Raw genomic sequence first — 27388 nt, 5'->3', positions numbered from 1 at the left:
ACCTGTTGGAATGGCTAGAATAAAAAACACAGGAAACAACAAGTGTTGATGAGGATTGGGAAAAAGTAACCCTTTTGCACTGTGGGTGAGAATGTAAACTGCTGCAGCCATTGTGGAAGTTCCTCAAAAAATTAAAAATAGAATTACCCTATGATCCAGTAATTCCACTACTGGGTATTTATCCAAAGAATAGGAAAACATTAATTTGAAAGGATATATGCACTCCTATGTTTATAGCAGCATTATCTACAATAGCAGCATTATCTACATAATAGCCAAATTATGGAAGTAGCCCAAATATCCTTCAACAGATGGATAAAGGAGATGAGGTATATATTTAGATACACACACACACACAGAGTAGAATATTAGCCATAAAAAAGAATGAAATCTTGCCATTTGCAACAACATGGATGCATCTAGAGAATATAATGCTGAATGAAATAAGTCAGTCAGAGAAAGACAAATACAATAAGATTTCACTCATATATAGAATTTAAGAAACAAAACAGCTCGTAAGCATAGAGAACAAATGGATGGTTACAAGATGGAGGAGGAGGGGTGAAATAGGTGATGGAGATTAGGAGTGCATTTGTTGTGATGAGCACTGAGTAATGTATAGAATTGCTGAATCATTATATTGTATACCTGAAACTAATATAACACTGTACATTAATTGTACTGGAATTAAAATTTTAAAAAAGGATTTATTATTTTGCTTCTTCATTTTGGTGTTTAGAAAAAGTCGTTTTTCCACTTGTTCAAACTCATTTGTTTAATTTTAAAATTTTCATTTATTTATGGCTAAGAGATATTATAGAAAAATAGTATTTACGATAAAAAGGTTCTAGGTCATTTATCTAAACATAGGAAATGAGATTGTGAAACTGACTTGTTTGTTATGATTTGATGTCAATTTGTTTCAAGAACTTCTAAATCCTGTGCATCTATATCTGTGTGTTCATATATTAAGATAGCTAGAGAACCACAGAATTTATTTTTGAAGATTTTAGATATCATTTAGTTTAATCTTCCTTAAGCTGTCATTTAGGCTAATTAAAACCATTGAAATCCAGCACACTTTTGAACGATGACTGACTGGGCTGATGATAATATTAATGTCGAATTGCCTCTGTTAGGTTCTAACCTGAATGTACTTGGGAAATTTTGAAAGGAAGAGAAGAGTTATTGAATTACTCTCAGCTAATTATTTTGCTTAGGTCAATGATATATGTGACCTTTCCATTACTATTAGCCCTATTTAAGAGTTTGCATTTGTTGTTGTTTTTTTTTTTTTTTGTAGCCTAATCTGGTTATTACAACAGCTGAACCAAACTTTTGAAAGATTTTATTGCATTGCATTATTGTATATATTGTATATGGATTAGTATATATTATATTGGACATAGATTATTGAATTATATGTGACTTATAATTATATATTTGGATTGCTTTTCATGAATTATATATATGGTATATATTGTGTGATTATATTTTATTTATTTGGGAAAAGCACATATACACAGCTGCACATATATTAGAACTTGGCAGGAGGGCAGTGAACTATGTATGATTGCCTCTGATGGGTATCCTCCATCTAACACTTTGCTTACTCCATTTGCCCTTATAGAGCAGCATCTATTCTCCACACTTGTTATGTCACATGGTCCAGAATATGCCAATACCCTTAACCTGAAGGGATGTGTATTTACACTTTTTACTTACTGCACAAATACTTTTGTAATAGTGATAATGGAAAAAAAAATCTAAAATCACCCAGGGGCCCATTTTCTAAGAATCTAGTAGATCAACCATTTTATTTATGTTTTTCAGTCCTTTTATATATAGGCTCATGCTTTTTTAAAACAATATTTTTGGTCATAGCTAACATATATTTTTTTATTCAGCATCGTTCCCCTACCTGAATATTATATGTACAGCATACATGAGTGTTTGTAATTGTAGAATGTATTTGGGAGATTTTGTGTGTGTGTGTGTGTGTGTGTGTGTGTGTGTGTGAAATAAGAGTTTTGTTTACATTTTTGCCTAACTGAAGTGAGTAGCAGGATTCAAGGAGAAATTTTGCTGAAGTTAGCCTAATACTTAATTAGCAGTTTATATTGAGATTTCATGGTAATAAAGTTTATCCACGTTCTGGTATTTAGGCGAGGATAATCTTGTTAGAATGTCACAGAGCTTGATTAAAAAAATATATTTTGAACACAGTTTTCTGTGGGTGAAGGCATCCTTTTTCCTTGGTACTTTGCCCAGGAGGATGGAATTTAGGTGTTAGAGAAATGTGGTACATTTTCTTTAGAGCATAAAACTAACTTGTATATGGGTAAGGAGGTAGTGCAATGGACAGATGCTCAGGAATGCACGGGAGGAGGTTTTCCAGGACCCCTTGTAAACCCTAGAATGAAAGAAGTGACTTTGGGACACCTGGGTGGCTCAGTGATTGAGTGTCTGCTTTCAGCTCAGGGTGTGATCCTGGGATCCTGGGATGGAATCCCACATTGGGCTCCCTGTGGGGAGCCTGCTTTGCTCTCTGCCTATGTCTCTGGTTCTCTCTCTGTGTCTCTCACAAATAAATAAATAAAATCTTAAAAAAAAGAAAGAAGGAAAGGAATGACCCTGATTTATACAATGCCCCTAATTCTCTTTTCTTCTAGGTTAAAAAAAAGTTGAATTAAAGTTCTGTAGGGTAAAAATTGTTCATTGTCAAAACTTGATGGATGAAGATGTTATTGTGTCAGGTTAAAAAATTTTTTTAGCTCTTTCTCTCTAGAAGTAATAGTTTTAGTTCAATATTTTGTTTTATATGAGAAATATAAATAACTTTCTATTCACTAGATTATTCATTTTGTCCTTTGGACCTTGTCAAATAAACTGACAACTACATTGTTCAGATAACTTCAAAACAAATAATTTTGTTATTAAGTTGAAATAACATCATGATAACATCATGATGGCTTGATTTAAAATGGTGGTGGAAAGCAATGTAGCTTACATGAGTGTGATATTGGATTTTTACTATATGTTCTTAATGTGCCTGCTTTTAATATAATTTTCACTTTTTAAGGTTGTGGGATTATAAACTAAACTTTTCGTTGGATTTTTTAATGTTTGCCTGGAACCCTTCAATATTAGAAAGTATTTCCCCCCTCTTTTTTATTTTTTTATTTTTTTATTTCCCCCCTCTTTATAGATTTCAACTAAAGATTAATTATTGGGTAAGCTGTTTAATATTTTTACCTTTTGATAAACGACATGGATTTACAAAATAGATAAATTAGGGTAAATTACTTTCTCTTTAAAAAAGTAATTACTATAAAAAGGACTTTAATACCAGCTCCCTAAGGCATTTAAAATAGGACTTGATTAACTAAAGTGTAACTTACAGTCAACCATAAGAAACCAGTATTTCTTAGTATCTGATATGTTTAGGCATTTTCCCTTTCTGTGTGTATCATTTATAGCATTTTTCTGGAACCTCTCACGGCATATGTCTCATTGGTTTGGGGCTGGGCTGCCCAGTTGGCGCAGATAATTTATTAATGATGCCAAAGTTTGGGTTCTGTCCCTGGACAAGCCAATTACTAATTTCTCTCTGCCTCCTATGTGTTAGGCTGGACCAGTTATCACTGAATTCCTGTGAACATGTAGGAACAGATATTTTGGGCACAACTCTGCAATTTGAGAACAACTGGTATGTTTATTGCTATAGAGAATGGGAATGATTATGGAGAGAGGTTTCCCCTAAGCTCAGTGTTACAGTTAGCCAAAGGTTAACCAGAAAACTGCCTTAACTTCCCTGATGGTTTTAGGAAATCATTTCAGAACACCTTGAAACTAAGCCATGGTTGAAGTTTAGTGCACACCTTGGCACTGAAATAGAAGGATACTCATTTTGTTTTCATTCGGTGCTTATTGTAAGTGGTCTCATGATGATTGTTCTCGCCATCTTTTATGGTTAATTCTCTAGATGATCTCCCAGACTGAGTCATGAATGTTTAGCATTCTAGGAGACCTGTGAAGATCATCTAGTTTAATTTTCTCACCTTACACATAAAGAAATATGATTCTCAGGGAGCCTCGGAATGTCACACAGTGTGTTAGATTCAGCTCCAAGTTTATTTATTTTTTTAAATATTTTATTTATTTATTCATGAGAAACACAAAGAGAGAGCAGCAGAGACACAGGAAGGGGGAGAAGCAGGCCCCATTCAGGGAGCCCGACGTGGGACTCGATCCTGGCTCTCCAGGATCACACCCTGGGCTGAAGACAGGCGCCAAACCGCTGAGCCACCCAGGGATCCCCCCAGCTCCAAGTTTAGAATCCAGATTCCTTTACCGGCCTGACCTACTCCCCTCAACCCTGTTCCCAGAGAGTGGGGCCTCTAGCCACACAGCATATCAGCTTCCAGCCTTAGCACTTTCTTTATTCTTCATTGAAATTAGCTTACAAGTAAAACATTCTTGTGAAACGTTCTGAGGTATTACTGCAGTACATTTTAAATTTAGGGTATATATCCCTAAATCCATCTTACTGAAGACATGATTTTCTGGATATGAGAATTTACTTCTTATTTCTTTATTCAGCCATTTCTAATTTCTAAACATAACTGTGTTTGAAAAATAAAATATCAGAATGACTAGAAAAAAAAAACAAAAGATAGGAAAGATTTGTGGGGGGAGGGGATAGTAAGAACTTTTGAGTACATGTTATGAGCTAAGTGATGAGAAAGTATTCAAAAGGGTACAAATGGGATGGTTGCCAGTTCCTGTTCTTAGGTTTTTAGGAATTTTGTGTAACGTAGAAAACACCTTTTAACAGAAACAGTGGGTATATAAGTCACAGTTACCTTGTTTTCAATCATTTTCTGGAATTTTCCCCTTTTCTGAGAATTGTTTTAAATGACATTTTCATTTAATTGTTGCGTATTTTGCTCAATTAGGTGTGGCTGTCACCAACTCAAATCATGACATCCCAGAAAATTCTGGAAAACAGAATTCTTGCTCAAGTGTTAGCTGTTCTATACATACCCACAGTGATTTGGGGAAAGGGACTCCCTTCTGAACAGCTGTTAAAAAATATTTAGGTGATGTTTTGCGATTATGTTTTGTTTCTTTAATAAGTTCATGACAGATTCCCAAACCATATGCAAATGATTTTCAAGTGTCCACTGTTTAGAGTGATCTGAACTGCTTCTCTGTTAGTGTGTGTAATTGAGCTTTGATCCCAAACAGCTGTGTTAAGGCTTAGCCTGACAGATGAAAAGTATGATACAGACAGGAAAGTAATCTGGAAGGCTCTAAAACCCATTTTGGTATTTTCTATGCTAACAAAATATATGCGAGTGTTTCAGTTGGGACCTTTTGTTGCAAGTGCCAGAAAACTCAACCCTATCAGGGATTAGAATTGTTGGCTTGGGTGCCGGGGAATCCAAGGGAGAAAGTGGCTTTAGGGCAGGCTGCTTGTGGGTGCTCAGAGGACATTGTCCGGGACCTGCTTTCTCTCCATCCACCAATTCTGTGGCTCCTGTGACAATTCCATTTTCGGGCTGGCTTACCTCACCTGGCTGCACAATGACCTGCCACACCATCAGCCTACATCCTTAAGGATGCCAGTCCAGGAGAAGAGAGGCCCCCCGACCGGTGAGGTCACCATCTCCCTCTGGCCCCAACTGAATGTGTGTCCGCGACTGAACGAATCACTGAAATACAGGAATGTAGGAGTCCTGCCAATTCCCTGTCATATTAACCACCTTTGGAGAGAGCCGAGTTTTCAAAAGAATGCAAGGGTGCTTTGTACCAAAAGGAGGAGCGATGGATGGTGGGTGGTCAAAGAATAACAAATGCAGACCACAGTATGGATCATATTTTATATTTTCCACCTTTTGAAAATAATCATTTCGCAATTCTGCATTTATTGTGAAATGCGATAGAATCCTTTATTTCGTAATAATGGGAAGGAGCAGGACTATTTTCCTGTGTTTGTGAATCCAACATTTAAATGACTTTTTTTTTGGCCTGTGTTAGTGTTTAAAGCGCTTGGGGCGGATGGTGCCTCCGGCAGGGCTTATCCTGGAACCCGTGTCTATATTTGAACTTTATGTGTTCTCGATCTGGCCTGTGTTACTCTGGCCCGGGGTTTGAGCTTGTGCCCATGTGTAAGGCAGTGAATGAAATCACTTCTGTGTCCAAGTTGGGGAGACCCTCAGGATTTTAGTGAGGGAGCTGTGAATGAGTATATGATGACTCTCAGGCTTCAGTGGAATGTTTTGAGCACAGTTCTGATCAGACTTCGGAAAGCATTAAATTCTTTCCTGTTAGAAGGGAGAAATACGAAATTTAAGATATGCTTCTTTTTTTTTTTTAAGATTTTATTTATTTATTCATGAGAGACACACAGAGAGAGAGAGATTGAGAGAGAGAGGCAGAGACACAGACAGAGGGAGAAGCAGGCTCCATGCAGGGAGCCTGACATGGGACTCGATCCCGGGTCTCCAGGATCACGACCTGGGCCAAAGGCAGACACTAAACTGCTGAGCCACCCAGGCTACCCATATGCTTGGTTTCTAAGATGATTTTAAAAAGTATCGATGCTTATGTAGAAAATAACTCTAACTATTGCTAACAAAAGCATCAAGAAGGTGCAGGTGCTGGATCAGAGATCACTCTGCTAAGCTTCTAACCAGCGCCTTTTCTAGAGCTCAGGGTGGTGGTCTAGTGCTGTCATACTACGAGAGTGTCTCTCTGTTTCAGTGACCCCTGATGACGGTTTGCCAATTTACCTGTAAGGACAACTACATCCTTGTAGTTGTAGTGGAGATGGTCATCTCCACTCTGCTGAGTGTTCTTGGGTTGAGGGAAGGCAAGGCTCTGGGGAGCATGACTATAGGATGGAGACCAGGGAGGGATTTGGCCAGAGAGGAACACCAGGGACCCTTTATCAAAGCTGCGGTGTCTGGATTTTACCCGAGGACAGTGTGGACACATTGATGAATTTTTTTTTTATTTTAAAGATTTTATTTATTTATTCATGAGAGACACACACAGAGAGAGGCAGAGGCATGAACAGAGGGAGGAGCAGGCTCCCTATGGGGAGCCTGATGCAAAACTCAATCCCAGGACCTCAGGATCACCACCTGAGCTAAAGGCAGATGCTCAACCACTGAGTTACGCAGGAGCCCCCACATTGATGAGTTTTAAACTAAGGAATGCAGACCCCAGCTTTGAAGTTTCAAGAGCTCCCTTTGGATGCATGTTACAGAGGCAGGGCAGGGGGGTTAGTGGGAAGGTATTGCAGTGGTCCGAGTGAGTGATGGCAGTGGCTGGAACATGGTAGTGGCTGGGACTGGGATTGAAAGGTCTCAAACCTTTCAAAGGGGAGCATTTGGGAAGCTGGGGAATTTATGGTTGGATGAATTGGTATCTAATTTTGAGTCTGTCCTTTAGGTGGGGGATTGCCTAACTGATTGATATGTTTTTCATATTTAGTAGCTTAATTTCTTTTTTTGTAGTGTTTCCAGAAGCGTTGGGGGCCTGGATTATTTACGTTTAGAAAATATATTTTTAGAAGGTTTTATCTTTCATATGGTGATTTAAATGTGACTTTTAAATATAATGAATATACTGAATTATTTTATTATGTGGGGGGAAATACGATTTTCCCTGTTATTCTTGAACAAATATGAGGGATAAGCAGGGAAATTTGGCTTGAGGTCCAGATAAAATCAGACATGTAATGATTATTCCTTCCATCGCGCTGCCAAATTAAGAAATGGTCCTTCAGGGGCACTGGGTGGCTCAGCGATTGAGCGTCTGCCTTCGGCTCAGGCCGTGATCCTGGGTCTCAGGATTGAGTCCCGCGTCGGGCTCCCCTTAGGGAGCCTGCTTCTTCCTCTGCCTGTGTCTCTGCTTCTCTCTCTGTGTCTCTCATGAATAAATAAATAAAATTAAAAAAAAAAAAAAGAAATGGTCCTTCATAACCCGTACGAGGTTCATAGACAATGTATTACAGCAAATAGCAGTTGGCAGGACACTTTCAAGGGTAGCATTCGGATTCTTTGCTCCATTTGCCTGTTAAGCATGAATGCTGGTTGGAGGAGGCAAACACCAGTGATACCACAAATTACCCAGCTCCGGTGAGGGGCCTTTTGGTTGTTTCAGTTGCAGGCAGAGGAATTGCACATCAGTGGGGTTTGGTGGAATCAGGCTTTACCTGGCTCAGCCCCCTCTTTCTCCTTCTTCCTCGTCCTCTCCCAGCAGGGGGCCCGGTGCCGGCCCTGGCTCTCTCCTCTCCTGCCATCAGCCTGCTGGCTCTTTGTGTGAGCTGTTATCAATTTCAGCTGCTATGGTTTGTTACTTCTATTTGTACTCTAACTAGAAATTTGATAAGGTTATGTGCCTGTCAAATGATTTAGATGTCAAGTGTAGATGCAGCAAAGCAATTTTGACAAGTCAAACATTGGTGCAAAGAGGAGGGACATGGATGACCTGCCAACAGAAGAAAGGAGAATCTCTTACAGCCTCACTTTCTTTCCCTTTTAACTTTACTTGAACCTCTTTAATTTGTCCCTTCTGAAGTGAATGTGACATGGTGACTTCCGGCCTCTCTCTAAAGGGCAGGCAAACAGAGGCCTGCCTTTGGAAGGTAGATGCTGGCATTTAGGGAGCTTTGGCTTCGGATGTTCTGATAAAAACGTCTGGGTCTGGGAACTTTTATCTTTGACTGAAGCTGAGATTAAGGTCTTAGAAGACAACATTTATTAATGCCAATGTCCATTATATATGTGCATCATAGAGAGCCTAGTATTTAAAAAAATTTCTTAGTGAGTAGAGTTGACACACAATGTTACATTAGTTTCAAGTGTACAAAATAGTGATTCAGCTTCTCTCTATCGTAGCTGTGCTTATGGTGAGCATTACCTACCATCTGTCACCATACGATGCTGGTGTAATATCCTTGACTATATTCCCTAGGCTGGAAGCCTGAGCCTCCCACTCTCCTTCGCCCAGCTTGGCCATCCCCTACCTCCTTCCCTCTAGCAACCATCGGTGTGTTCTCTATATTTACAGACCTGATTCTGCTTTTTGTTTGTTTGTTTATTAACTTGTTTTGTCTTTTAGATTCCATATATGAGGGAAATCTAGTATTTCATTCATGGTAATCATGAGTGAGATCATTGGTACTTATACTCATCTTATTCCACTTAGCATCATACCCTATAGGTCCATCCAAGTTGTCACATGTGGCAAGATCTCATCCATTGTTATGGCTATGTAATATTCCAATACCTATATTATATAACACTTCTTTATCCATTCACGTATTGATGGTCACTCAGATTGCTTCTATATTTTGGTTATTGGAAATTATGCTGCAGTGAACATAGGGGGCACATATCTTTTTTAATCAGTGTTTTTGTTTTCTTTGGGTAAATGCTCAGTAGTAGAAATATCAGATCATATGGTATTTCTGTTTTTCAATTTTTTTTAAGCAGGCTCCACATCCAGCATGGAGCTCGGCGTAGTTTGAACTCATGATCCTGATATCAAGACCTGAATTGAGATCGAGTGTCAGGCACTTCACTGATTGAGCCACCCAGGTGCTGTCTCATGGGAATTTTGATTTGCATTTCCTTGATGAGGAGTGATGTTGAACATCTTTTCATGTGTCTGTTGGCCATCTGAATGTTTTCTTTAGAAAAATATCTATTCAGGTCTTCTGCCCATTTTTTAATCAGGTTTTTCTTTTTTTGGTGCTAAGTTGTATGAGTTCTTTATATATTTTGGGTATTAACCCCTTGTTGAATATTTTGTTTGCAGATATCTTCTCCTGTTCAGTAGGTTGCCTTTTCATTTTGTTGATGGTTTCTTACATTGTGCAAAAGCTTTTTATTTAGACATAGTTTATTAATTTATTAATAAATAATAATTTATTTTTGAGGGAGCCTAGAATTTTTAGTAAGCTTTAGGCACCTTCCTTTTAGGTGGTGTAAAGGCCCAGTGCTTTGCAGCACATGTTGTTGCCCTGTGTTCTGCAGTCCAGACAGTGATTCCATGAGAATTGCTCATTGGCTTGTCATATTGACTGTTGAATGAGGAAGCAGTTGAGACAATGAATTTAAGTTTAAGTTAAGTTTGGTTTAAGTTTCTTAGACCCCTTCAGTTTTTTTTTTTTTTTTCCTCTTGGCTGATTAAATCACAGGTACCTCTGAGCTTTCATGATATCTACATCTCTTTTCAGTTTACATTGAATACACACACACACACACACACACACACACACGTATTTATAGCTTTGCTGTGACATCTGCCTCAGCAGAACATTTTCCATTTTGATAGTGGGAGTTTAGGCAGCAGATACCTCACTAAAGCTTAACATGACCAAGAGGTCCTGCTGGAGTTGTGGGCATACTATTTTGCCACTTGGTTTTTCTGAAGTTGTGGAATGAATGTAGGTATTCAGTGTAACTCATCTTAGCAAGGATTTCATTATACTCTACAAGCATAATTCAAAGAAATAATGAATTTATATTCGGGATAGTTTTGTTTGAGTTTATTTAAAGAAATGAAACACACACAATCACTATAATAGCTGTTGCTACTGGAGTATTGATGGTGCTGACAAAGAGAAAACTCAGACCAGATGGTTTCCAAACAGTGGAACCACCTGGCTCTTTGGCAATGCCAGCTTATCCCTGTTTTCAAATAGCTATACTCTCACGGACTGTGAAATGTATAAGTGAGACATTCATGGGCTCAGGCAGAAAGACATTCCAGAATCTGAATTATTAAGAGGTATTAAAACACTTATCCATATCAACTGAAACTGGCTCCTTTCTTCCACTTCCACTACTTTTAGAGCCCCATTTTTTCCTTCTTACTCTTTGTAACTATAAAACCCAGGTATTTATTTCCATATGGCAAAAGAAAAAAATAATATTGCTTTTTGAGATATTTATTCTGGAGGGAAAAGAAAGACTTTTTGTCCTTTTGGGAAACAGGCTCACGCAGATCCTGTTAGTGTTTCAGACCCAACGGAGGGGGTGACTCTCTTAGGTCAACAAGGGGACAATAAAATTGCACCTGTAACACCATGATACTACATTGAAACGTGAAACTTGAAACTTCACAAAAATACAACCAAGATAAGATATTAATCAGTGTGCAGACTTGTACAGTAGTTTTTCTACATATAATGTTAAATTTTGGAAATTTCTTAAAATATTTCAGCGTCTGATTTTTCATGTTGGAAATCAGAGTTAATTTGAAAGTAAAAGTATTGAATAATCTATAAAATTTTCTAAGTTGGGGCTGTAAGACAGCAAGCAATCACTTTAGGAGCACCTGGTGGTTCAGCTGGTTAAGTGTCTGACTCTTGATTTCTGCTCAGGTCATGAACTCACGGTGGTAAGATTGGGCCCTGCCTGGGGCTCTGCACTGGGTGTGGAGTCTGCCTAAGATTGTCTCTCCCTTTCCCTCTGCAAGCCACCCCCCAACCCTGTGCTCACTCTCTCTCTAAAAGAAAAAAAAAAGACAGTAGTCATTAAAAAAAAAAAACATTTATTTGCGTGAGAGAGACAGACAGTGAGCAGGGTGGAGGGAGAGAAATTTAAACGAACTCTGCACTGAGCAAGGAGCTGATGCAGGGCTTGATCTCATGACCTTGAGATCACCGCCTGAGATTATGACCTGAGCTGAAACCAAGAGTTGGATGCTTAACTGACTATGCTACTAGGCACCCCAGCAGCATTCGTTTTGAAGTACTAGAGTTACCTTATTTACCACTGATTTGATGAACACCTACCAAGCATTTAGTTGTTTGAGTCTACAACCATTAAAGATCCAATACTGACTAATGTATGTAACGTGTAAGACAATCTATAATTTAAGATCTTGTTTATACTATTGTTTAAAATCTGGTCTTTTAAAAGAAATAATGGCATATTTTCATTAAAGTTGCATTTCAGTATAAGTGAAAGATTGAAGTCTACAAAATATTTGAATTACCATCTAGAAGGAGCAAAGCTTTGGGGCAGATCTGGGTTTGAATCCTGATTCTCCTGCTCACCAGATGCTGGTGTTAGGTTGTGTCTTAATCACTAAACTACAGTTTCCTATATTGGTTAGGATTCTTGGCTACAAGGGGTAGGGAACCCAACCTTCATTGAACAAAATGATAATTTCTTTTGAGAATATTAGAGCCCTAAAACTTAAGGGAAGGAATGTGCCCATTTAGGCCTCACGAACAGTAGGAATCGGAAATCAAATGCCACCAGGTCAGGATCTCTTTCTGGCAGGTGAGCTGCATCTGTCGCTCTGGATTCTGGTGGTGGCAAACATGGCTGTAGACAGTTCCAAAGTTTTTTGTCTTAGAGTTTTAGTTGCCGGAGGCTGAGACTCTCAGTACAACTTGGGTCCCAATTCCCAATTCCTCCAAATGTGCTGACTTGGATTAGTTTAGGCCAGATGAGTGACTATGTTTGGGCCCACTCATGGTGGTTGAGGAAGTGGGTCATGTAGGAATATATGGCACCCTCTTGAGAAAATGTAAATGGCTGGAAGGAGACATGAGACCATTACTTGAAGGAAGGAGGTTTTGGGTGGACCACACAGTGGGTTTCCACTACATTTCTCACATGTGAAAAATGGCAAAATAGACATCTCTTTTGTGGTGTAATTTTGAAGATTAAGCAAGAGAGTCTGTCAAATGCCTCGTGTAATGTTAGTCTGGTACCTTATAGCTCTTTAATAAGTCATAACTGCTATTACAGAGCAGGGGGGCAACAAACCAGCATTCTTAACACCAACACCTGTAACCAATGTGAAACTCTTACCCTTAACTAAGAAGCCTAAGAAACCATAATTTTTCACTTCATTCTTCGACACTGCTTATGTATTTATTTCTAATCATGTTTCCCCTGTGGAAGACCTGAGTTACTACTGACTTTCTATAACATAGATATGTCAATAACCTATAAAAATTTCTAGGCGATTTATGTTTTAAATAAAATGCTATATTAAGAATTTAATCTCAGGGGTGCCTAGGTGGCTCAGTCAGTTAAGCATCTGACTCTTGGTCTTTGCTCCAGTCCTGATCTTAGGGCTCAGGGTCCGGGATCGAGCCCCACGTGGGGACCTGCACTCAGCTGGGAGTCTGCTTGAGGATTCTCTTTCCTCTCCCTTTGCCCCTCCCCCTGCACTCTCTCTCTCTAAAATAAATAAGTCTTTAAAAACAAATTTAGTATCCTAAATTTTTTTGATTAAAATACCTTGCTGAGCTCCGTGGGGTTTTCTGGCTGGTAAAAGCTATCTGTCATGGAAGCTTTTCTCAGAATCATTTGTGTGCATATTAAATATAACACATTTAGATTTATTCTTCCTCTGCCTTCTTTTTTGTTTGTTTGTTTTTGCTGTGTTACAGTTTTTATTTTCCTGTTTTTCAGTTTTGAAGAAGTGGAAAAAGCATGTTTTCTTACAGGAAAGCAGTCGGTGTTGCCCGAAGGATAATGCCATTGCAGGTGTAGGAGGGTTGTTTGGACCAATTTTAATGACATTATCAATCTGTTAAGGAGTAGGCATATGTAAGAAAAGGGAAGAATCATCTGTCACTTTCATCAGCTGTGACTCTTTGAGATTAAGGACAGGTTATTTTCACTTTCATGACTGTTCTGTTTGTTCAGCTGTTTACATTTGCTTGATTCTTGATTTTTATCCTTATTTCTTTTCTTCTCTGTAGTTTAGATGTAGTTTGCTTTTCTGAATTACCAATTTCCTAATTAGTTTTTTTTTTGACTATAAGGAAATTACCCATTTCCTGATACTTTATAATTCAAAACATGCACGTAGGAATGTTCCTTCTTTTAACTTACTATTCTCTCCTTAATTTAACCTTGCATGATACTTTCTGGTTCAAAATAATTTCAATAGTATTCTAATCTATCTGTGAATTAGGATGTTTATATTTAAAAATCATAATCAGGGGATCCCTGGGTGGCGCAGCGGTTCGGCGCCTGCCTTTGGCCCAGGGCGCGATCCTGGAGACCCAGGATTGAATCCCACATCGGGCTCCCGGTGCATGGAGCCTGCTTCTCCCTCTGCCTGTGTCTCTGCCTCTCTCTCTCTCTCTCTCTCTGTGACTATCATAAATAAATAATAATAAAAAAATTAAAAAAAATAAAAATCATAATCATATAATAGGGTGAGACTGGCTCTTTCTAAAGGATTAAGAGTTAAGAGAACACGTGTCCAGAAATCAAAATTCATGAATGGTCTGAATTATTAAATATTATTTAAAAAGTAACATGGCAACATGAAACAGCAGTGGTCAGGCTCTGCTAGTCAATTACTCTTCAGTAGGACATTAGGTATTAGAATATTAATTGTTTTTTGCTCCTTTAGTATCTGAATAGTTAATTGGATGATACTTTAGTTTCCTGAGAAAGTTAATCATCACCAAATACTTCGTTTAGTCCTCTGAGTAATTTATAACTCATAGGCAGAATTTGGTGGATTAGTTATTTTTCCCTTCTGTAAAATTCCTGGTGAAAATATGCATTATGTGTATGTAATTTAGACTCTCATTTTCTTTTCTTTTTTTTTTTTTTTTTTAAAGATTTTGTTTATTCATGAGAGACAGAGAGAGAGGCAGAGACATAGGCAGAGGGAGAAGCAGGCTCCTCACAGGAGCCTTATGTGTAGGACTCGATCCCAGGACTCCAGGATCACTACCTGAGCCAAAGGCAGATGCTCAACCACTGAGCCCCGAGGCTCCCATTTTCTTCATCAAAATTGCAGATATGATTTTCTGGTTTCAACCAATATTTCTATCAATACCAGAGTGGGCAATGGCATTCTCTCCCCCTGGCCTGATCCTTACTAGTAGAAGATGTAAACAATTGTTTCTATCAAAAGAAATATCCCCAAACACATTTGGAATGAAAAGTGTGATAATTTTTGTCCCTTTAATGGCACTGAGCTCCATTGTGGATGGTGAATTGGTATTAGCCAGATGATTTTAGCAATCTTGGTATTAGCCAATCATCTGGTATCCTCTACTAAAATATTCAGTTCATTACACTTTCCTCTCTGCTTATTTACAGGACATTTTCTATATCTTGCATGTGTTCAGTTTGATGGTTTTCATTTGGTGGTTTTTCATTGTCTGAGGAATTGAAGGATAATGTCTGGGAAGGCGTCACTGCCTCATACTCCCTTGCTTCATCAATGAAAATGGGCATTTAAATGTGTACCTGCTTGGATTTATCTGAAGATGATACAGAGAAAGCACTTTTTAATAGTTTTTAAAAAATTTATTTATTTATATTCTATTTTGATCCTAAAAGACTGAAGGAGCCCCCCAACAGGTGGCACAGTGCCTGGCCTCTGTGCTGAGATGGGTTCTCTAGCTATGTGGCTACTGTTACTAAGTCAACACAGGTCTGTGGGAGTCGAGTGCTGAGGACTCCTTCCACATTGCGGCCGGCCTTCCCATCCTGGCTCTGCTTACATGATACAGAAAACTCTCAGCACAGGGCCTGAAACACTGAGAGCTCAAAGAGGTCAAGTGTTATCACTATGATCTCATTGATTCTCACAAAGGTGCTTTCGGTATTGTATTACCATTGTGCTTATTTTGTACACTAGAAAACTGAGGCTCAGAGAGATTGAGTAAGTAGCCTAAGTTACATGACTATTAAGAGCTGGGGTCAGGACTCAAGACAAATTTGTCAAAATCCTGAGTCTGAGCTGTTAAGGTTTTAGGGGTGATTTTTAGTGATCTTTGTTTTATTGAGAAATCAGTTAAGATGTGCTTTATGGGGGCACCTGGGTGGCTCAGTGGTTGAGCATCTGCATTTGGCTCAGGCCATGATCCCAGGGTCCTGGTGTCGAGTCCCACATTGGGCTTCTTGCAGGGAGCCTGCCTCTCCCTCTGCCTGTGTCTCTGTGTGTCTCTCATGAGTAAATAAATAAATAAATCTTAAAAAAAAAAGATTTGTTTTATGTATTAAGAGTATTTGTTTAGAATAAAATCTAGATTTTGAAGTTTTTTTAAATGAAGGAACTCTAAATACATTGAAGATGGATTGTGAATATACATAAAATACTAACAAATCTGTAAATATCAATAAGTATGCCCGTGAATGCAGTGGAAGGCTAATTTGGAGCCTAGAAATCTATGAAAATTATTTTAATGCTTTTTAATCATGTTTTAAAAGGTAATTAAAAATTTAATTTTATTTAATTAACCATAAATTTACAAATTATGAGATTAATTTAAAAAACACAAATTCTCTTTTGAGCTCATTTGACTTAACATTTGGTAAAATTAACTTCATCTTAAAGAAAGCCCTTAATCAGATTTTCCTTTGTAGTTGTTTAATTCCCATCTAGCATTGTGAGATTAGCCAATTTTCTGCATTTTAGATGGTAAAATACAAAACCAGATAGTAATCAATCATGAAATAGTTATTAAGTTCTTAATATATGCTTAACACCAAGCCAAATGTGATGAGATAGAAAGAGCATATGGTCCACATTCTCTAGTACTTTAAAATCTACAGAATTATACGCAATGGTACATAATTGCTAAATTTTGTGGATCACACTAGGAATTTTGCATGTAGTTTATTTATTTATTTATTTTTTTGCATGTAGTTTAAAAATGATGCCACCCTCACAATCCCCTCCTCCTTGAAGAAATATAAAGTATCCATCATGTCATAAAAGATAATAAAATTGGCCATTGATTTCATTGTATCAGGTGGACACTTTTAAATGTGTGAAATAAAGAGCAGGATAACATGAATCAGTAATAAACACGCCTGTAGATTTTAGGCTTCCGTTAAACATATTCTGACAAGGTTAGCTGCTTTAAGGCTAAATAATGTTCTCCTTTTGCTTACCCTCCCGCCCCTGGATTCTCAGCCATCTGGTCTATCGTGATAGGCCCAGGACCCCCTTGTTCTGCTAGTGTTCCTTGTTAATCCATGTTTGCAATCCATTCTGCAACACCCTTTCTCCCTCTCTCGATTTCTATTTTTCCTATCTTTTTGCATCAACTCTCTGTTTGCCACTAGAGTGAAACAGCCTCATTAAGATGAGGAAATGAATGACTAACTTAACTTTCTGCATACTGGCCAGGTCACTAGCCATTTATGGAAAACCCAAGTCTGGGTACATCAGCTTTCGCTTTTGGAGTTTTTTTTAAATAAGATTTTATTTATTTATGAGAGACAGAGAGAGAGAGGGGCAGAGATACAGGCAGAGGGAGGAGCAGGCTCCACGCAGGGATCCCAATGTGGGACTCGATCCCGTGTCTCCAGGATCACGCCCCGCCCTGAAGGCGGCACTAAACCCCTGAGCCACCCGGACTGTCCCCCCACCTCCCCATTTGGAGTTTTAAAACTCTGTTTCTGCTTTCTTTGAAAATGCTTTATTGTAAAATATTGGATCCATATAAAAGCACATGGGGAATAACCATGTAAGTTTTGCAGCATGATAACCAAAGGATCGTATGTGAATCTACCTTCCAGCTTCAGCATGTGGACATCAGGACCAGTGAAGCTCCCCTCACATCCTTCCATAAGCAGATCTCACAGCAACCCTGGATGTTGCCTTTATCAAGTTTCTTTTCCCCCTTTATTTACCACTTATGTGGGTATTCTTTGCTTCTTTCTCCTTCAACAAAATACTCCTGAGATTTGTACGTATGATTCCATGTAGCTGTAGTTCATTTATTTTTACTCCTGGATAATATTATGTTATATGAATATAATATAATTCATTCATTCTCCTGTAGATGGATACTTGGGTTGTTTCTAATTTTCTTTCTTTTCTTTTTTTTTAGAGACTGTGTGTGTGAGCTGTGGAGGTGGGAGGGGTGGGCAGTAGGAGAGAGAGAGTCTTAAGCAGGCTCCATGCCCAGCATGGAGTGGGACATGGGGTTCAATCTCACAACCCTGAGATTATGACCTGAGCTGAAATCAAGAAGCAGATGGTTAACTGATAGCAGCACCTAGGTGCCCCCAATTTTCTTATTTATTTATTTGTTTGTTTGTTTATTCATTCATGAGAGACACACAGAGAGAGGCAGAGACATAGGCAGAGGGAAAATGAGGCTCCATGCAGGGAGCCCAATGTGGGGCTCAATCCCAGGACCCCGGGATCACACCCTGAGCCAAAGGCAGACACTCAACTGCTGAGCCACCCAGGAGTCCCGCAGTTGTCTTGATAATACATTGTTATTTTGAACATGCTGATCTATGTCCCTGGATGCTCATGGGCAAGGGTTTCTATGGAGATGAGAATATCTGAGTATGGAGCTGCTGGGCTATAGCACTTTGCTTCTGCTTCTGACTTACTCTCCTTTTAGCTCCTTGTCCGACAATTTATCAGTCTCTTGTTGCACTTGGCTTCTTTTTTTTAAATAAGATTTTATTTATTTTTTCATGAGAGATACAGAGAGGCAGAGACATAGGCAGAGGGAGAAGCAGGCTCCCTAAAGGGGAGTGGGACTTGATCCCTGGGCCACAGGATGACAACATGAGCCGAAGCCAGATGTTCAACTGCTGAGCCACCCTGGTGTCCCATGCATGTTGCTTCTTCATCCAGTATGGCTCTCTGACTTTGCTGTTTTGTGATTTTCATTTTTAAAAATTTATTTACACTACTATATTAGTAATTATGGTCCTTAGAGCATTTGGGGAAGAAAATTTATATCTCAGAATTAGCAAATAAAAAAAAAAAGAATTAGCAAATAATTCGATTTACAGCTCTGTTTATCATTTTGCTTTTGAAAAGTCTTCCTTTTCAATCATCTGGAGCCTTTTTCTTAAGCTAGGCCAGAACTACCTTGGTTTCCAGGCTGTGTGAACTTGTGAGTGCTACTAGCTGATGAATCCAAACAAAATATCACTGAGCACATACATGCAGATTGGCAGAAATGATTGTATTAAGCAACAAAGCTCATTTTTGAAATTTAGTGGGAAGGACAAAGCTAATATTTACTAGTGACCTACTGAAGGCATGGCCTTGCTTGATGCTTTCATAATGTTAACTTTAACCTCCCAAACATTCTGTAGCATATTGCTCTTTTTCTCTTTTCTTTTTCTGTTTTATAGCTGAGGATCAGGAGTGTTAGAGAAATTGAACAAATAAAGATCACAGGACAGAATTAAGTTTTTTTTTTTTTAAGATTTTATTTATTTATTTATTCATGAGAGACACACAGAGAGAGGCAGAGATGTAGACAGAGGGAGAAGCAGGCTCCATGCAGGAAGCCCGATATGGGACTTGATCTCAGGACCGGACTCATGCCCTGAGCTGAAGACCAACGCTCAACTGCTGAGCCACCCAGGCATCCCGAGAATTAAGGTTTAAATCCAGGTCTTTTGATTCTTAATATCGGGTTCTCATCTGTAGTATAGGTAGTTGGATATGTGTTAGTGTGTGGACACGTATACAAACATGTACATATGACATGTCAGTATTATGTAGCATTCAGCATTTGAAATATATTTTTAAGTTCCTTCAGAAGAAAAATGTGTCAAATCAAATACCTATTGTGTGTGTGTTTCTTACCTTTGCCTTTAAGAATGCATTTGCGAAGTGCCTTTGTTCAGTCTTGGAGAGAGAAGCCTAGAGGAAACCAAGACTGCATTACTTGTCAGCTGTGGCCCATTCTTTTTCAAAACTCATGGTGCATCATAATTCTGTCCTCCCTCTTCCTGTGTCTTTCCTGCGCTGTGCTGACAGGAATGCACAGCTCCCCAGATGGGTCTGCTGGGAAGGCCTGGGTCTGAGGCTGAGCCCAGGAATTCTCTCTGTCTTCTGGGTCCTGGGATGGCTCTCTAATAGTAGACAGCTGGGGGAGGAGGAGCCAAATTGCTCTCTACCTGGTCTGCTTTCCTCCTGCCCCCCTCCGGTGGGTTAGTGCAATGGCCAGTGAGTACCTGTCAAACTAGAAGTCCAGTGTGTTCCTGCTCTGCTTACAGCCCTTACTCCCTTCAGGTCCTGTTGAGATGCCACCTTCTCGCTGGGGCCTCCTCTGACCACGCTAGCTAAAAGGGCAGATTTCCTGACCCTTCTCGTCTCATCTTTTTGCTTTGTTTTTATCTTAGCACTACCACTAACGTACCATTTGTTCAGCTTCCATAGGTCTTGTGTCTTTTCTGTCTCTCCCATCGAAATGTAAGCTCTAAGAGGGCAGAGATCATGACTGCTGTCTTTCTGCATTGTTCCCACATCGGGAACATAGTAGGTGCTCAATAAATAAATGAATGAACAAAGGATATTTGAATGAACAAAGGATTGAATGAACAAATATTTGAATGAACAAAGGATTGAATGGGTGAACATTTGAGGGGATTCCAAAGAATGACATTCCTAAGATATACTGCCATTGTTATTCATGAAATTATCATGAAATACGTTTTAATAGGAGAGTAGGCAAGAGACCAGAGATGATAATTTTATATCCAGTGTTGAAGTATAAGGGAAGAAAGGCATTTTTACTGGGGAATGAGCTGGAATTTTGAAGGGCAGCTTATATAAGGTTCAATGAATACTGGAGCTAATGTTGAGAAAGTTAATATAGGAGAGCACTGCATGTTTGTGTTGCCCCAAATCCACATACTGAAACCTAATCCCCAATGTGAAGGCATTTGGAGGTGAGGCCTTTGGGAGACAATTAGATCATGGGGTCTCTTGTAGAAGAGACCCAGAGAGCTTGCCAACTCTGCCTCCATTGAGGACGTAGTGAGAAGATGGCCATCTGTAAACCAGGACGCAGGCTCTTACCAGCTACTGACTCTGACTCTGCCTGGGCCTTCATCTTGAACTTCCCTGCCTCCAGAACCATGAGAAATATCCTATGGTTTATAAGCCACCCAGTCTATGGCACTTTTGTCATAAAAGCCCAAATGGACAAGCACTATGGCTAGCAGTTTCTTTCCAAAGCTGATCTAGATTTGTTTCGTAGCTTAATATCCTGGTCTTCTCCTGCCTGCCCACCCCTCCCCCACCAGATGCTCCTGCCAAATGGAGCTGCCATGTTCCAGTCTCAGAATATGTGGTTCCTCTCTTACCTCTGGAATTGGCCCCTCTGCTTTCACCCCTCTTCTTTCTCTTTCTCTTCCTCTTTTCCTTCCCATCTTTTTCTTAATCATTTGTTCATCACCTCCCATGGGCCAGGTGTTTATGCTACGTCCTGGGATTGGAAAGATAGAGAAACCTTGCCCTTGTTCCTGAGTTCCATGTGTTCTAGAGCCCGGGGCTGTGACCCCATTGCAAACGCAGTTCAGAGTGATAACTGCTCTAATAGGCAGGTGTAAAGCTATGGAGCCCCAGACCGGGAGGAGGCCGGTTCAGCTCACAGAGGAGCATCACTGGCACTGAGCTTTGATGAATAAATGGATTATGCTTCCCATGGGCTCAGGGTAGGGAGGAAGAGGGAACATTTTGTCAGTGACAGGGAACCCCCAATAGTCTTACGAGAATACTCTTCATCCAGTTCTTACAGATTTGCACAGCGTGTGGTATGACTCTTGGCAAAGATAGATTGTCACCCAGCACCTGCACAGATGGGGTTCAGAATTTATCTCCACCTGTGTGATCACCAGATGACATATCTGAGGTGCTATGTGGGGGTCTGATTGTTGGCATAAATCCAACAACAAAAAAAATCAGTTTCTGTTCTGGAATAGCTTGAGTAAAATTTGTAAATGTAAGCTAATAGCTAATTCTCAATATATTTTGCTTTGGTAGCAATGATCTTTCTTATTGTAGAATCATTCTCTTTAATATCTCATGACGGATAATCCTTTCACACCAAGCAAAACCAATATAATGGTGGCAACACTGGGAATTTGCGCAGTACCTTATTTTTTCGAAAGATCTTTTTTTTTCCAGATTTTGTTTATTTATTCATGAGAGACACAGAGAGAGGCAGAGACACAGGCAGAGGGAGAAGCAGGTTTCATGCAGGGAGCCTGATAGGGGACTCGATCCACAGACCAGGATCATGTCCTGAGCCAAAGGCAGATGCTCAACCACTGAGCCATCCAGGCATCCCTTTCTTAAGTTTTTTCCTGTGTTTCCTCTCATTCAGTCTCTACAGATCTGTTAGTTAGGAAGTTACTAGAACATCTAATTAGAGAGGAGGAAACTGGCTGACAGAAGCTGAGGTAGCTGGCAAGTGACAGAGATGGGATGAGAATTCTAGGCTCTTGTCCACCAAAGTGGTGCTTTTTCCAAGATAGAATTCACTGTTTTTGTAAACTACTAAATTTCGTATCACAATAGGATGAATTAGTGGAGAAATTCAATGTTAATATTTACTGGGAAGCTTGTACATGTGTAAACATTTTAGGCATGGCAAGAGTAGGTTGTATTAATCAGAATTCTTCTGATTATAAAGAGGAGATAGATTAGCTCACTTAACTGATAAACCTGGTGGCTGATCAAGACTTCCTCTAGATCTCTTGCTTTGCTTGCCACCGTGATGGCTTCGTCATTATTGAAGGGTGACTGGATGGCAATCAGCAGCTTCAGTTTCACAGCTTACTGAATGAGCCAGACCTGGAGAAAGGGAACCCCTTTCTCAAGGGTTCCTACCAAAGTGCCAGATCTGGGGCTTACAGACATTATGCTGGATTACGGGTCCAGTATGGATCAATCTCCTGTCTCAAGGGTGCAGTGTTTTCATTGGCAGAATGGGGTCATGTCATGAGGGCAAAGGGGACACATGACTGAGTCCTCCTCCCTTTGTCCTCTGATATCTTTTTGTATCCACTTGTCTCTCAGAATCATGACTGGCATGATTCTGATCATGTCATCAGATATAACATTTAAAATTAGACCTAGAGGGGATGTAAGTGAGCGGGAGACAAGAGAGGAGGTGACTATGGTTCCAAGCTCCCTGTATGTGGTAAAGGTGGATTAAGGAACTGAGAGTATATGAGGCCTGGTTGTGGATCCTACCATAAAAAAGGATTACGTGTCTAAAACTCTGCAGACTGCTTATGGAGATGATTGTATACTCTTCAAAACTAGACCCTTAATGAGACAAACCCAAGTTAGATGTCCAAACCTATGGCTCTGGGACTTGATGGGTTTTCCTTTCAGTTCTTGTTTTGGGAATTACCACTTAAAAAAAAAAAGACCTTTAAATTAATCCCAAAAAAGAATATGTGATTGTGCCTTCCCTGTAACTGGTATTATGAGTGTTAGAACCTGGTTTATGGATTTTTCTCATTTCTTCATGCCTGTCGCTGTTATAACCTTGTCGTCTTTGCTACTTTTATTATTTTATGACTCTGTGCTCTGCTTATGTCAAGCGAGGCTAAATGGCTTCCCTGCTTAGTTAGGCATAAAACCCTGAGACTGTGCGGGTGTGTGTGTATCTTCACTCATGCTGGGGGTTTGGGGTTTACAAAGCTAAGCTCATTTAGCATTTTCTGTGAAAGAAAAACTATGCAGGTTATTTGACCTTTTATTTATGGAAATAGAAAGAGTAAAGATTTTAGTACTTTTATAAATGTAGATGAAAATATGGAGCAAAAGTAAGATATTCTTAAGTACAAGTGATGAGAGAGTATCTAGACCTTTCTGTTTGTTGCCATCTGGGAGGGTTATTATTTTTCTTTCAAGCTTTTCTGGTAAAAGGAAATTTTTTGGTAACCTCCAAAGGACAATAATATGTGAGAGAACTGAATGCTTAAACACACAGACATGACTCAACAAAACCAGTCATTCTATACTCAACTAAGTGAACTTTCAGATTTATACAGAAAGTTGCGCTTACAGAATCGTATTTTTATTAGCCACTCTAAATGTTAACTGTTAAGTGTTAATTGAGCCTAATAATTATGAATGTAAAATGGGGATTATGTGGGTGATCAAAAATGTGTTTCTATATTACTTAATATTTAGATTTTAAAGAAATAACAACAAAGTGACGTAGCGTGTCAGTCATTAACAAGCAGAATATTTAACCGGTGTGACAGTTGTTGTCATTATGCTAATAATAGGAGATGGGGCTCTAGTAAGATTAAGCATTAGCCATTCTAGTCCCTTGAGGAAACTGTAAAATTCAGCTTCACTGGGTTATAATTAGAAAAGAAGTGTATTTAAATACAGAAAAAAAAATCTTAGGTACCTCAGCACACAGTGTGCCAGGGGCATGTGCTAGAAGCCTTTTAATCTCTAGGTGTGGCTTATTTTATAAATATTTCCGTAAGCATTTACATACTTGACATTTGGCAAGATAGCATTGTAGAATCATATCCATATGTTTTGCCTTACGAAAGAGAACGAACATTTTGCAAGGACAGGGCTAGCTGTTGATGATTTTGTGTGTCTTCTTCTCCCATAGTGCAGTGCAGGCTCAAATGATGTTTTTTCCTGACAAGATGGGCACGGGGGCAGTGTTGGCTGTCTTTTCCCATGCTGTTTTCTTGAGCAGTGGTACAACTATTAATGGTGGTAATAAAAACTCTTATGGAGCACTTGCTTGCTTGCTCACGGTTAGATATGTATCTTAGGACATTTGACCCTATCCCCATGGCTTAATAAATAGCATTTTTAAATTCTTTTTGAAGATTTATTTATTCATGAGAGACACAGAGAGAGTGAGAGGCAGAGACATAGGCAGAGGGAGAAGCAGGTTCCACGCAGGGAGCCTGATGTGTGGGACTCAATCCTGGATTCTGGGATCAGGCCCTGAGCTGAAGGCAGGCGCTCAACCGTTGAGCCACCCAGGCGTCCCACCATTATTTAAATATCTATCGCCAGTTTGACAGATGAGACCACCGAAGCACAGAGTGGTTAAATGACTTGCCTAAGGTCACACAGTCCATGGCATTGCCGGGATGCAATCCGCACAGTTGGGCTCTGCTCCGTGGCCTGTCACCTGCTGATGGAGTTGAGGTCTGGAGGCATTGCTTCCAATTTTAACCACTTCCTTGGCCCTGGCCTGTCTTGAGTGGGATTTGTTTTTTCTCTGTTGACTTCTTTTTCTTTCTTTCTTTTGTTCTCCTCCCTTCTGTTAGGTCAAGTACAAGAGAGATTTTGAAGAAAGCAAAGGCAGGGGCTTCAGCATCGTTACAGACACCCCCGAACTACAGAGGCTCAAGAGGACTCAGGAGCAGATCAGTAACGTAGGTGACTGTTCAGTGATGCGATTGCCCCAACTTGTGTGTCTGGATGAGAAAATGAGATTGGGACTTGGGAATGTTCTGTTGCTACTGTGTGCAAGCAGTGCTCAGCATGCTCACGAAGTATGCCGGGTTCACCTGATAGGTTCCTTCTCTTTGATTTCGTCACAGTTACCTGGAGCCTGACACTTTAATAGCAATGACTGTATTTCTGTATGTATATTCAATTTAATTAATTACAGTGACTGATGAAATAAATCTCCTAAACAAATCAATTTAATTAAATAAGCTAAATGTCTATTTAGACATACAGTCATTGCTATTAATAAGAGTTGTTGCAATTTAGCATCTTATTTCCATTTTTAATGGTTTTCAACTTTTGAATTTTTCCAAAATGGGACTTTTATAGTTAAATTAAAAAACCTGACAGGTTTTATTTATTTATTTATTTATTTATTTATTTATTTATTTATTTATTTATTTTGCTGGGGGGTAGTCATACAAAATATATACGCATAAGGCTAAGTATTTTGCAAAATCATATATTTGCTAATTATGTGTATGAAGGTTGCATATGTTAAACCAAATATTTGTTGAAATGATGCATTACATCTAATTTCAGAAATAAACCTTTACACGTGAAGTTGCTTTGGATTTCAAAGCTGCATCTTGTTAAATAATATATTTTTCTTGAAAAAGAAAATTGAGAGTAGCAGAAGTTCAAAGCCTGTTAGCGACTGAAAAAGTGTTAATTCTGTACTGCTTAGAGGTGGATAAATGGCTTGTCTTCAGTTTTAGGAATTCACACTTATAATTATGTTTCTTCTGAAGTTTTATCAGAAGTTTTTTAAAATGTATTCTTTTTTTCAGAAAAAAAAATCAGTTCTGTGTTAGGTAGCCAAGAGGACAGATGAATGAAAATCAGCAACTGTGTCCATGATGTAAAAATATGTGCAAATATGTGAGATTCATGCTATTTTTCATAAGAAGTGTATCTTGTGTGTCTCTTGTACAGTCACTGAACTTTGTGTATCTCGATGTTATAAATGATGTCGCCTTAATTTCCAGGAAGTATTTAATTAGCAGATGATGTAAACTCACTGATATTGGGCCATCATCATTGTATATAATCACAATTTGGAGATAGAATTGTAGTATATAATTTGAGAAATAATTTTACTGGGGAAAAGTTCCAAAACAGAATGATGTGATGTTTAAAAAACTTATTTAGGGAGTCGGAGGAGGCAGAGTAAACACTTCATTTTGCCATAGTCCCTAAGGTTTATTCATTGTTTGCTCCTGAAATAGACGTTTTATTTTGGTAAGGACTTTTTTTTTTCCTTTGAAGAGAGAAGGTTGAATTTTAAGGATTCATGTCTTTTGTCCCCTCGTTTTTCTCCCTCATCCCAACAACACACCAGTCATGTGTTACTCCCCTCACCTTTTTTCCTATTCATTGTTTTTTTTAAATTAAAAAAACTATTTTTGCTTTTCAAAATGTGAGTTAGAGATGTATTCCACCACAGTTACATAGAGTAATGTTTCTTTCTTTGGATTATTTTTGGAGAACTTTAAAAAAACAAATAATTCTGCGCACAAAAAAGTCATATCATCAATTGTAAACTATCACAGAAATTTATTTCAAAAAGAACAAGCAGGGATCCCTGGGTGGCGCAGCGGTTTGGCGCCTGCCTTTGGCCCAGGGCGCGATCCTGGAGACCCGGGATCGAATCCCACATCGGGCTCCCGGTGCATGGAGCCTGCTTCTCCCTCTGCCTGTGTCTCTGCCTCTCTCTCTCTCTCTCTCTCTGTGACTATCATAAATAAAAATTAAAAAACAAAAACAAAAACAAAAAAAAACCAAAAAAAAAAAAACCAAAAAACAAAAAGAACAAGCATTTCTGCTTAAGACATCCACGGGACCTCTAACCTAAGGATTGCAACCAATTCAAAGGTAAGCCCTTTCATTTATATTCAAATTAAGTCAATATTCGTATTTAATAAGAAAAGAACTGATCATTTCACCAACCTTTATCATTAGCAGGAATATACATTTTATTCAATACCAGAAGCTGTTTGCAGATCCGTTCTTAATTATGCAAAAAACCCTTATAACACAGGTACGTATAAATCTGTATGTATCATATACATAGTAGTATGTACAAAATGCCATTTGGATTAAGCCTGTTATTTAGACAACACAGGTTTTTAAAAGCACATAA

The 27388-nt window shown here is 39.0% G+C and overlaps 1 protein-coding gene across 1 annotated transcript in view; it reads left to right on the top strand.

Moving 5' to 3' along the window:
• NEBL (nebulette) overlaps positions 1 to 27388 on the top strand; it is a 341032-nt gene that overhangs the window by 153682 nt on the left and 159962 nt on the right. The window contains exon 4 of the mRNA XM_072749363.1: positions 25062 to 25169. Within this exon, the coding sequence (XP_072605464.1) occupies positions 25062 to 25169 (108 nt within the window). The remainder of the gene's footprint in view (positions 1 to 25061; positions 25170 to 27388) is intronic.

The sequence above is a fragment of the Vulpes vulpes genome, chromosome 2, assembly GCF_048418805.1.
Source record: "Vulpes vulpes isolate BD-2025 chromosome 2, VulVul3, whole genome shotgun sequence".
NCBI lineage: Eukaryota > Metazoa > Chordata > Mammalia > Carnivora > Canidae > Vulpes > Vulpes vulpes.
Note: the sequence above shows the minus strand (reverse complement) of the source record. Positions and strands in the feature narration are given on the sequence as shown.